The sequence below is a fragment of the Mauremys reevesii genome, linkage group 2 (assembly GCF_016161935.1).
Source record: "Mauremys reevesii isolate NIE-2019 linkage group 2, ASM1616193v1, whole genome shotgun sequence".
NCBI classification, from domain to species: Eukaryota; Metazoa; Chordata; order Testudines; family Geoemydidae; genus Mauremys; species Mauremys reevesii.
The window spans coordinates 263847500-263860003 of NC_052624.1; the positions used below are offsets into that span (position 1 = coordinate 263847500).

The window sequence follows — 12504 nt, forward strand, 5'->3', positions numbered from 1 at the left end:
CTTAAAAATCTCCAATGACAGAGATTCCACAACCTTACCTGGGCAACTTATTCCAGTTTTAATCCTGTCATCCAAAGTGCGTGCAACCCCTCTGCAAATTTTATACCCAGGGGCGGCTCTAGGCACCAGCGGGCCAAGCGCCCGCTTGGGGCGGCGTCCTGGGGAGGGCGGCATTTGGCTCCGGTGGAGCTCCCGCCGGCATGCCTGCGGCAGGTCCAAGCGGACCTGCCGCAGGCGTGACTGCGGCGGGTCCCGTCTTCCCGCGGCTCGGTTGAGCTCCGCGGCAGGTCCGCTCGTCCCGGGCTCCGGTGGACCTGCCGCAGGCATGCCGGCGAGCTCAACGCGGCGCAGCGCTCCGCGCTGCTTGGGGCAGCCTACTTTGTAGAGCCGCCCCTGTTTATACCCATACTCTCCACTCCATTATCCATGTCATTAATGAAAATATTGAATAGCTACAGGGTACTGACCCCTGAAGACGCCACTAGATATCCCCTCCCATTTTGACAGCGAACCATTGATAACTACTGCTTTTGAGTGCTGCCTTTCAACCAGTTATGTACCTACTTTATAGTAATTAAATCCTGACCACATTTCCCTAGTTTGTGGGAATGTCATATGGAGCTGTGTCAAAAGTCTTACTAAAATCAAGATATATTCAAGTCTACAACTCCCTCCTCGCCCCATTCATCAGGTCAATAACCCTATCAGAGAAGGAAATTAGGTTGGGTTGGCATGATTTGTTTTTGACAAAGCCATGTTTGCTCTTCCTTATAATCCTGTTGTCCTCTAGGTGCTTACAAATTTGTTGTTTAATCATTTGTTCCAGTATCTTTCCAGGTATCAAATTTAGGCTGACTGGTCTATTCTTCCCCAGGTCCTCTTTATTCTTCTTTTCTGTGTTTGTCCTTTTTCAGTCTTCTAGGACCTTACCCATCCTCCAGGAGCTCTCATAATTGCTAATGGTTCTGAGATTGCTTCTGCTGGTTTCTTAAGTACTCTAGGATGAATTTCATTAGGCCCTGCCAACTTGAACACATCCAACTTAGTTAAATATTTTTAAACTGGTCCATAGCTATTTTGGCTTGTGTTCCTTCCCCCTTGTTGTTAATATTAATTGTGTTTGAGTATTTATTTACTAAAAGGCTCAATAGTGACGATTGAAGTAAAATAGGCATTAAACACCTCAGCTTTCTTCAATCACAAGTTTTTAGCTGTCCTTTCCCTTTAAGTAGAGAACCTACACTTTCCTTTCTTCCTTTCTCTTAATGTATTTCAAGAACCTATTATTCCCTTTATATCCCTTGCTAAATGTAACTCATTTTATGCCTTTGCCTTTCTGACTTTGTCCCTACATGCTTGTACTATTCTTTTTTACTCCTTTTTAGCAATTCATCCATGTTTCCATTTTTTTTGTAGGATTGCTTTTGGATTTTCAGGTCATTTAAGAGCTCCTGATGGAGACATATTGGACTTTTCCTCTTCTTCCTATCTTTCCTTAGCATCGGGATAGTTTGCAGTTGTGCCTTTTAATATTGTCTCCTTGAGAAACTGCCAGCCCCCCTGAATTCCTTTTTCCTTTAGATTTTCTTCCCATGGGACCTCACCAGCAGGTCTCTGAGTTTGTTGACGTCTGCTTTTTTGAAGTCCATTGTTCACGAACAAGGAAGGACGTCTTATGACGTTACCCAGGCTACAATCTAGACTGCTAAACAGCTGGGTCCCCTCAGTACTCTAGCCTGGGGTGCCTCTTACAGTGCTTTGCTGTAAAAGCCGTCACTCCTGATCTTGCTCATATGCAGCCTCTAGCATGCAAAATTACTCCCAGCTGAATTACATGAATGCTGCAGCCAGTCACTCATGAATTATATACAGGGCAACCCCAGCAAACTCTCAGTCCCCGACTTGCCCCTCAGAAATGTGCATCTTGTACTGCCCAGCACCCTTCTGGACAATACAAGTAATAGAATGTCTGTCATTTCATCAATGGAAAATGATATGCACAGACCCCATTATCTCAAGTGGAGTTTCCCAAACACTTCAATCCAAAGCACACACTGGTTTAGATAAAACAATAAAACAAATGTATTAATTACAGAAAGATTTGAAGTGATGACAAGCAGGGAGGCATAAAATCAGAATTGGTTACAAAGAAGATAAAAGATAATCTGCAAACCAATACCTAACTTAGCAAGATGAATGGATTCAAAACAAAGGTTTTTATCTCCCCATATGCTTACAACAACCTGTACTGGCTGAACAGCCTCCCAGCCAGGACCCGTTCCCCAATCAATGATGCTTCCTTTGTCTTTTAAGCATTGCAACTTCTGTGAGTAGAGATGAGGGGAGAGAGGTGATCTGCAGGCCTCTGTTTCTCATTCCTATACCCTCTTCCCCTCTTTGAGAATTATCTCCGGCTGGGGTTCAAGCGAGAGGCAGTCTGTTTACATGGAAACTCCCATCTGTTCCATTGTCAATGTGTAAAGTTCTCGCTCACACCCTTCTTCCTGCCAAAGAATGGCCATTTAACTAGGAGATACTCCATAATAGTTCATCTGATTATGCTGGTACATGGCTGGGGCACCCATGTGTCTGTCTCTGAAAAACTGGCTTGGGACTGCTTTTCTTAAACTTGGAGCATGTTATAAGAATGTTATACAGTAGACTCTTATAACTATACATACAGTGTTGCCACACATATTTCATCAGGATAATAATGTTCCTCAGATTGAGATTTTTCAAACGATACCTCACAAGACATACCTTGTACAAAATTTATCACAGTCTTATAAAAAGGGTGAAAATAATATCTCTCTTGGGAATTCAGTGGAAATATAGGTGTAAAGACTGCCAGATCAGTCTCATGGCATCTTTCAGTCAGGATCTCAAAGTACTTTGCAAACACCAATGTGAGACACCTAGTGCCTTATTTTCAGAAGTGTTGCTGATCCAGTGCTCCCATTGACTTCAGCATCTCTACAGATCAGACACACATGCTGAAATCTTGTCCATATTGAAGTCAATAGCAAAACTCTATTTGACGTCAGTGAAGGCAGCATGTCACTCAAGGTTTTGTAAGTTGGACACACAAATCTCATGGCATGCAAAATTAATAATTCTGAAAATATGGCTGCATATATTATACATGCTTATGAATTTTGTTTAAACACGTAAACATTTTCTAGCAGATTACATACAATGTACATCATGTAATGTGATCCAGGGACTAATGATGTGCTGTACTGGTATTTAAAAAACATTTCCTTCTAATGAATCATATGCTGACATGATTCTTTCAACACAATCCTCCATTGAGTTCCATTGAAAAGATTATGGCACGATATGGCCCATGTCTCTTCCTGTGGCTTAATGACATATCAACCTTTTGAGAATGTTTTGTGTTAATATCTGGGAGTAACCATTTGAGGCAGTTCTGAGAGAACTTGACACTCAGCCCTCTTGAATTATAATTGAGTGACATGTCTAATTCCCTGAAGATGTGTCTCTTAAATCGTAGTATATTTGTTGTACTGAAATGATGAGTAAATGTGTCCATATAAATAAAATTTACAATCCGATTTGTTGAAAAGTTGTTTGTTAATCCTCAGAACAGAAATAGAACTGTCACTGCAATCTGTGAAAGAGTTTCTCAAGTTTCATGCACTTCACACAGGGAATATTATATGGCCAGTAGGGCTACGATTCAACCAGGAAGCACCAGTTATTTTAACCCATCTCTCAAGTAAATGTACAGGCAGTAATTCTTGTTAGGATATAGGAAAGAATCCTAAATATTTTGTAAACTAAATAGATCTATTGATTGCTTTAAAAATACATTTGGTTGGTTTTGTAATACCATTTGATTTTGAAGAAGGAGGGTTAAAAAGAATTGCTGACTATCTGCCGCAGGTCTGAAGAGTTGTCACCAAAGGGTTGCATTTCTGGCTATAACTTTTATTAAAAACCTCAAGCTTAGCATTATTCCTGAAATAACCTTTGGGTTTTTTCTCCCCTTTCAGGGTTACTGAATTTCCTGATTTCCTGATTGTGTGTGGTTTGGATATTAAAATAAAACCAAGTGCTCTCAGAATTTGTATGTCTGCTTCTTGAACTAAAAGAGTTTTCTGGGCCAGACACAGATGCATGGGAAAGGGCTGGCCTCATTTTCTCCTGTGGTTCAGGGGTGCGCTCCTGAGCTTGCTGGACTGGTCTCACAACATGACGATGTTCCAATATCTGAGTCCTTCAAATTCAAGCAATGTTTATATTTGTTTCAATGGAGGGTCAGACATATTTTATGCATCTGGTTGGTCTCTGCCTTAATATATGGGGTGTATTAGACTCTGATCTCAGTTCAAAGATATTGCCATCATAGTATTGTAATAATAATGCCAGAATAATAATAGTTCCTTGTCCATCATATTATCTCTCTCACTCACACACACACACACACACACACACACACAAATCATACTGTGCTGGACTTACTTCCGTATTTCATCCTTGTTCTATTCCCATCTTATATTTCATTCACATCTGTCATCAAATTTCTTTCCTTTTGTACTTTGTTACCCTATGAACTAAGCTATCTTGGTTTTTCCATTCGTATTGTACAATCGCTGCCATCTGCTTAAACTCTCCATCTCGCCTCTTCCTGATATATTATTCTAATTTCCCACTGTGACCAGGAATAAGAAAGGAAATGATATAGTGCAGCCTCAGAAAGAATTATAACGCCAACTCCTAGCAGAAAAAGAACCATGTGTTTTGGCTCTTGAAAACCAGAGCAAAGTGTCAAGTCACAGGAAGGTAAAACATCATATTTCATTCTGCAAACTACATCTGAAACTAGGTGAAAATTAGACCACTCTTTCTGAGGTTCAGTTTCTTCCCATGTGGTGTTGCTTATGTCCATGTGCAAGCTCTTCCTCTCTCTGCCCCTCTTCCCATGAAGACCCAGGAAATATCCACCTTGACACCCCCAAGCATTCAAAAGTCACGAGCCAGAACCCCTCCCCCCGACCAAACAATGAGTTTGGCTTAAAAATCAGAATTTTTTTGTTTTTGTTTAGATCAAAGGGAAGAATAAGTGTATTTGGTCTCATGATCTCTTTCACAATAACACTATAAGCTGGGATGATGTTGAATTTGTATTCCTGTCAAATTGTAAAGACTGCTTTTAATATCTCACTATTGTTTATTCCATTTTAGGGAAGTTTCTACACTTTCTATTAAGTTGAACTGGAGAAAACATAAACAAATAGTGGGTATACAGAAGTAACAAAAGCTAAATGTTTTATGCAGAAAAGATTCCCACAAGTGCATCCCAGCTATGAAGAGTGAACTATATTTTCACATTCTGTGGCATTTCAATACAATCTTGGATCAAATCACAAATGATTATTTTGATACAGCTATTTACACTGGTCTGATTATATGGAAATAAAATATTGAAAGAATGCGTTTTTTTGTTTTCTTTACTGTTTTGCTGCTGTAAATGAATCTGCCTACTCCAATTAAATATATAAATATATATATATATATATATGTATATATATATATTTGGCAAAGTAATAACTACAGGATTGAAAAGGCCTCATTCAAAAACTTGTTCATGTGTAAGATGTGAGAAATAGATTGATTCTGAAACCATGAATACCCTAAGTTTTTAAAAGTGGCGAGAGGGACTTTAGCCACACAAATCCTATTATCCTAATTGTGTGGATGGATAAATCTCCATGGATCACACTAAAAGTCACATCTGCACTGCAGTGTACCTACTTGGATGAAAACCCAGGGACCAGTTCTTCCATCCTCACTTTGTTTGAATAGTATTTTTCTCTGCCAATAGTCCTGCTGAAACTAATGGAACATAATGTACTATGCAATGTAAGGATGGTAAAACTGACCTCCATTTTAGTAACAAGTCAAGGAATGCAAATTGATCAACAGGAAACATAACTGGGCAAACATACGTATGTTTAGACCATGCTGTGGCAGATATCAGCTGCAGTTAAATAATGAAAAATCAAATCCTAATCCCACTGAAGTCAATGGAAACTTTGCCATTGATTTCAATGGCAGAAGGATTGGGAGCTTTGTTTAAAGTTACCGGTATCTTCCAATTTATTCTCACTTTTTTCCAATATGCTCACATTCTTGATACTTACTGTTTTTCTAGTGTTTATACACTAAAATATATTGCCAATTCAAATACCGTTGTCTTGTACTGTAAAGATCTGAAATAAAGGTTTTGTTTTGGCAATTTCACAAGTGGAATTTTTCCACATGTTCATAGCCTATTCCTCACCGCTAACTGTGTGTAGGAAAAACACCCTAATCCTTATAAAATACTTCTAGTGAATTAGTGTTAACTTTATGGACTGGGTTTGCCATCCACTGTGGTTATATCAAATTTGAAACAAACAACATGACTTATTCTGTCCAGTTAAAAAAGTTTGTGACTGTAGCTACCATTCTTAGTCCTTCTGCACATCAGATTGTATTTATATTTAAGCTACTCATTCTAGTGACATTACTGTTATGGTGTTGTTTTAAGCTGCTGACCACATGGTATGTAATCACATTCAATGTTGTATGAGCATTCAAGAGGGCCAATATGTGCACCCCGTCTTCTCTCACTCAACCTCCTCTCTTGTTAAGCCCTCATTTTAACAACTCTATCCTTTTCTCAGCACTAGAGCAATTTGTATCCCTCTCCACTCACCTCTTTCTGCACTACTCACGCTGATGTTTGAATACCCTTTGTACTCTCAAGTTCACCTGGTGACTCCTGGGGAAACAGGTGTTGCAAATCAGAGCTTATTGTCTATCAGGCCAAGTGAAAACTCATCTTTCTGTCTACTTAGCCTCTCTCCCAAGTTCAAAGACACAGGTTATTTTATCATTGGCTATGTCTACACTTATGGTGGCATGTAGAGTACAGCATACTTAGGTAGCTACACGTATAGTGTCTGTAGTGAAAAGCTCCAGCAGCATCCCCGCTTCCTTCTCTGTGCCCAGGGGCGGCTCTAGATATTTTGCTGCCCCAAGCAGGGTCGCATGCCATGGGAGGCGCTCTGCCGGTTGCCGGTCCCGCGGGAGGTCCACCGGAGCCGCCTGCCGCCCTCCCGGCGACCGGCAGAGCGCCCCCCGCGGCATGCCGCCCCAAGCACACGCTTGGTGTGCTGGGATCTGGAGCTGCCCCTGTCTGTCCCTGAGCCTTTCCCTGCTGACAGGGCCTTTCACTGTGGCAGGGAAAGGCTCTGGTAGAAGGAGGCAGCATGCAACGACACTGCTAAAAATAGCAGTATAGCTGTGGGAAGCACTGCTGATGCCTGTAGAAAGCAGTGTAGGGTATATACCCTAGGGGTTCAGGCACATAGGGGGCTTTATTCTACTCCCTAAGCCGTGCCTCACCATCTACACTGCAGTTTATACCTATGCTAGCTGGATGTGCAGAGTATGTACTCTACGTACTGGTGTAAGTGTAGACATATCAGTTGAGGCAGTTTGTAATGCATGTTGCCCCTTCTGTACTGTTTGACTCAATTATCCCCACCATTTCCCCATTCATCTCATTCTCCATTGAATGCAGTGCGGAGTTTGCTATATTCCTACTTTCAAACATAGAAAAGATAATTCATTGCTGCTGCCAGGTATCCAGAAATCCCTTGACACACCTGCATGACAGGTCCCCATTAATTTCCCTTCTCTTGGCCATGCAAACTATCAGTAACTGTTGTCCACCATCACACGCATCCCCTCCATCCCTGAATCCAGTTCAGCCCCTCCTCTGGTCATGAAATTCCATGATTTCCCTTAGCTCTGTGATGTTATAACCATCCACTCTTCTGCCTGATCCGCTGCATTATTTTGCCTTTTCTCAGCTGCCTCACTGCTACTTTCACAGTTGAATGTTGCAATTTTGCTTGTCCAGCTTAGTATGTCAGGAACTCTTTTATCCCTGTCTCTTACCTTAAAATCTTCCTGGTGTCTTAGCCTGTGAGTGACTCTAAAACCTACTTAACTTTCTGTTTCCCTTTTCCTATTACCACTTTCCTCCATTTTCCCTGTAATTTAACCAAGCCAGCAAGAATATTAACAGACATCTCCACTGCTTCCAAAGTTTAGCTTTCTCTTCTGTGACTCTCCTCCATTTTTGTACATTGCTTTTCCTTTCTGATTGTACAAGAGACACTGAGCCAGATCCCCAGCTGGTGCAAATCAGCACAACTCCATTGAATTCAACAGAACTATGTCCTTCTGTACCAGCTGAGGACTTCCCCACTTGGTGACAGCTTTTTAGAATTATCCATGTGTTCTGAGATCTGTCTTACTTCATACATAGCAGGTTTTATGCAGTAAACATAATTTATATTCTGTTGCATTCTAGAAGCCCAGTGCATATATCCCCAGGAATCAAAATGTAAACATGAGCTGCCATTTGATGCTATTCTACCAATATAGCAGTTTATGCTTTTTTCTTCCAGGAACACTGTATTTTTAAGTAATCAATACTTTTTCTAAAAATTAATTTCACACAACCAAATAAGAGGCTAGAACATATTTGACAATATCTTATTAATGTATTTATTTTTAATAACTTTTCTCAGCATCATTTTTATGGTCTATAAAAGACTATATTGTCTTTTAAGTATTAAACTTAGAAGGAAAAATCCCAGAAATGATTAATTGCCCTAGTATCATTGTGATTACATTTTCTTTTCCATGTTATGATTTACAGAAAATCAGTTTACATGTAAAACTCCAGCAATCGCAGACATTGTGATCCTGATAGATGGCTCGTGGAGTATTGGCAGATTCAACTTCAGACTTGTCCGGCTTTTCCTGGAAAATCTGGTTGGTGCCTTCAATGTGGGTTCTGAGAAAACAAGAGTAGGTAAGGTTTCTAAAGAAAATTCTGTAAGTTCACAGTTGAATTAAAACAAACAAAAAAGAAAACAGTAAACCCTTGATTTCCAAGGAACTTAATCCCTACATAGTTGTACAACATACATCATCCTCTTTATTTGTCATGAATAAAAATATTAGGGCCTGATCCTGAAAGCACTGTACACACAGAATTTCCATTTAAATCAATGGGAGTAACATGAATAGAAAGCTTGTAAGATTGGACCTGATCATTGTACACAAGGTATTTCTCATAATGAATTGTGATATTTATAAGAACATAAAAATGGCCATGCTAGGTTAGACCAATGGTCTATGTAGCCCAGTATCCTGTCTTCTGACAGTGACTGCTGCCAGATGCTTCAGCAGTAATGAACAGAACAGCAATTTTGTGTGATCCATCCCCTTTTGTCTAGTCCCAGCTTTGGCAGTTGGAGGTTTAAGAACATCTGGAGCACAGAGTTGCATCCCTGACTGTCTTGGCTAACAGGCATTGATGGACCTATCCTCAATTAACTTATCTAATTATAGTTTTGTCCTTCACAACATCCTCTGGCAACAAGTTCCACAAGCTGAATGTGCGTTATGTGAAGTATTTCCTTATTCTTGTTTTAAACCTGATGCCTGTTAATGTCATTGGATGACACCTAATGAGGTCTTATGCAGAGGGGAAGTAACACTGTTTTTCTTCATACCATTCATGATTTTTATATACTTCTACCATATTTTGTCTCTTTTCTAAATTGAGCACTCCCAGTTTTTATAATCTCTCTTCATATGGAAGTGTTCCATACCCCTAATCATTTTTGTTACCCTTCTCTGTACCCTTTTCCAATTCTAATATATCTTTTTTGAGATGGGGCAACCAGAATTGTACACAGTATTCAAGATGTGGGTGTACCATGCAGCAGATAGGAATCAGAGGGTACGAATAAATGGTCAGTTTTCACAGTAGAGAGAGATTTATATAGTGGCATTATGATATTTTCTGTCTTCTTATATATCCCATTCCAAATATCTGTTCTTTTGATTGCTTCTGCACATTGAGTGGGTGTTTTCAGAGAACTGTCCATGATGATTACAAGATCTCTTTTTTTGAGTGGTAACAGCTAATTTAGAAACCATCTTTTTGTATGTATAAATGGGATTATTTTTTTCCAATATGCATTAGTTTGCATTTGCCAACACTGAATTTCATTTGTCATCTGTAAAGACATACAAAGAGATCTCACAAAACTAGATGACTGGGGGACAAGTCATCTAGTTTTGTGATATCCCTTTGTATGTCTTAGTTAAGTACAAAGCTGACTACAATTTTGAGTAATTTTGTACTATCTGCAAATTTTGCCACCACACTTCCTTTCTTTTTTCTAGATCATTTATGAATATGTTGAACGTCACAGGTTGTAATACAGATCCTGGGAGGACCCTGCTATTTGCCTCTCTCTACTGTGAAAACTGACCATTTATTCGTACCCTCTGATTCCTATCTGCTGCTGATCCAGGAGAGGACTTTCCCTATTATCCCATGACAGCTTAGTTAGCTTAAGAGCCCCTTGTGAGGGACATTGTCAAAGGCTATTTGAAAGTCCAAGTACGCTGTATTGACTGGATCACTTTTGTCCACATTTTTGACCCCCTCAAAAAATTCTAATAGATTGGTGAGGCATGATTTCCCCTTACAAAAGCAGTGTTGACTTTTCCCCAACCATATCACATTTGTATCTAATAATTCTGTGCCTTACTATAGTTTCAAGCAATTTGCCTGGTACTGAAGTTAGGCTTACTGCCCTGTAATTGCCAGGGTTGCCCCGGAGCCTTTTGTAAAATTGGCACTACATTAGCTACCGTCTAGTCATTTCGTTCATAGGTTGATTTAAGTAATAGGTTAATCCCATAGTTGTTAATTCTACAATTTCATATTTGAGTTCCTTCAGAACTCTTCAGAACTCTCAAGGTTCATCTGGCCCTGGTGACTTAATACTGTTTAATTTGTCAGTTTGTTCCAAATCCTCCTCTATTGACATCTCAATCTGGGACAGTCCCTCAGATTTATAACTGAAAAATAATGGCTTGGATGTGGGGATCTTCCCCACATCCTCTGCAGTGAAGACCAATGCAAAGAATTCATTTAGATTCTCCACAATGGCCTTGTCTTCCTTGAGTGCCCTTTTAGAACCTCAAGCAGCCAGTGGCCCCACTGATAGTTTGTGAGGCTTCCTGCTTCTGATGTGCTTAATTGTTTTAGTTTTTGTGTCTTTAGCTAGTTGCTCTTCAATTTTATATTATATTTTTACACTTGACTTGCCAGAGTTTATGCTCCTTTCTATTCTCCTCAGTAGGATTTGACTTCCAATGTTTAAAGCATGCCTTTTTGCCTGTAACTGCTGGCTGTCTAGCCATGATGGGATTTGTTTGTTCCTCTTACTGCTTTTGTGTTTTTTTTTATTTGGGGTATATATTTAATTTGAACCTCTACTATGGTGTTTGTGAGTAGGCTCCTGCAGTCTGCAAGCATTTCATCCTTCTGACTGGTCCTTTTCATTTCCATTTAACTAGCTTCCTCACTTTTGTGTAGTTCCCATTTTTTAAGTTAAATGCTACTTTTTCCCCTACAAGGATGTTAAATTTAATTACATTATGGTCATTATGACTGATTGGTTAAATTATATTTGCCTCTTGGACGAGATCCTGTGCTCCCCTTAGGACTAAATCAAGAATTGACTCTCGCCTTGTGGGTTCCAGGACAAGCTGCTCCAAGAAGCAGTCATTTATGGTATCTAGAAATTTTATCTGTGCCTCTCTTCCTGAGATGACATATAGACATATTTTCATCTTGGGTTCTAATCCAATGCCTTTTGAAATCAACAGAAAGACTCCTATTGACTTCAATTGGCATTAGATCAGACCCTTACAGTGGACTTTTTACATGAAGAAAGTGCCAAGAGACGGTTTCTATCATGTTTAAAACTGTTTGAACAATATATCATATCTGTTTTGCTACTTACAGTGTAGCCTGTTCAAAGAGGCATTTAATAAAATTGTTCTCTTTCATGAAATGAGTTCTTGGAATCTTACTAAAACCTGAAAAAATGCACCTTGCCTTTTACTTAAATTCCTTAGCACTTGAAAGAAAAACCTAGAAAATACATAGTGGAGTTGGCATCCAGAACAATTTAGGGAGTAATAAATTCATCTTTAAAGAGTTCAAAAGAAGCCTGTTATGATAACAAACTACTGATAGCCTAGTATGTATATACTTGAAAAAATGAATCTCCTGCAATGTATTTATTTCTGATTCACTAGGTCTTGCTCAGTACAGTGGGGATCCCCGAATTGAATGGCATCTGAATGCCTTTAGCACAAAGGATGCTGTTTTGGATGCAGTCCGTAATCTGCCATATAAGGGAGGGAATACATTAACAGGTACAGTATGTATTTTTGCATTAGCCACATGCTCCAAAATATGCCATGCTGCATTGGCTTAAAGTATTGGGGTTTTGTTCTGTTTCGTAAAGGTGAATGTGCTGTTTATTTTTGAAGTTTGCCTAAGAGCTTGATCTGAAGTAGCGGCAGTCAAAGGGAATCTTCATG

General features: G+C 39.6%; 1 protein-coding gene across 2 annotated transcripts in view; it reads left to right on the plus strand.

Moving 5' to 3' along the window:
• The window catches only part of COL14A1 (collagen type XIV alpha 1 chain), a 201390-nt gene that overhangs the window by 64630 nt on the left and 124256 nt on the right, over window positions 1-12504 (plus strand). For both annotated transcript variants that reach the window (XM_039526901.1, XM_039526900.1), the window contains 2 exons: window positions 8744-8899; window positions 12217-12336. In XM_039526901.1, coding sequence (XP_039382835.1) covers window positions 8744-8899; window positions 12217-12336 — 276 coding nt within the window. The remainder of the gene's footprint in view (window positions 1-8743; window positions 8900-12216; window positions 12337-12504) is intronic.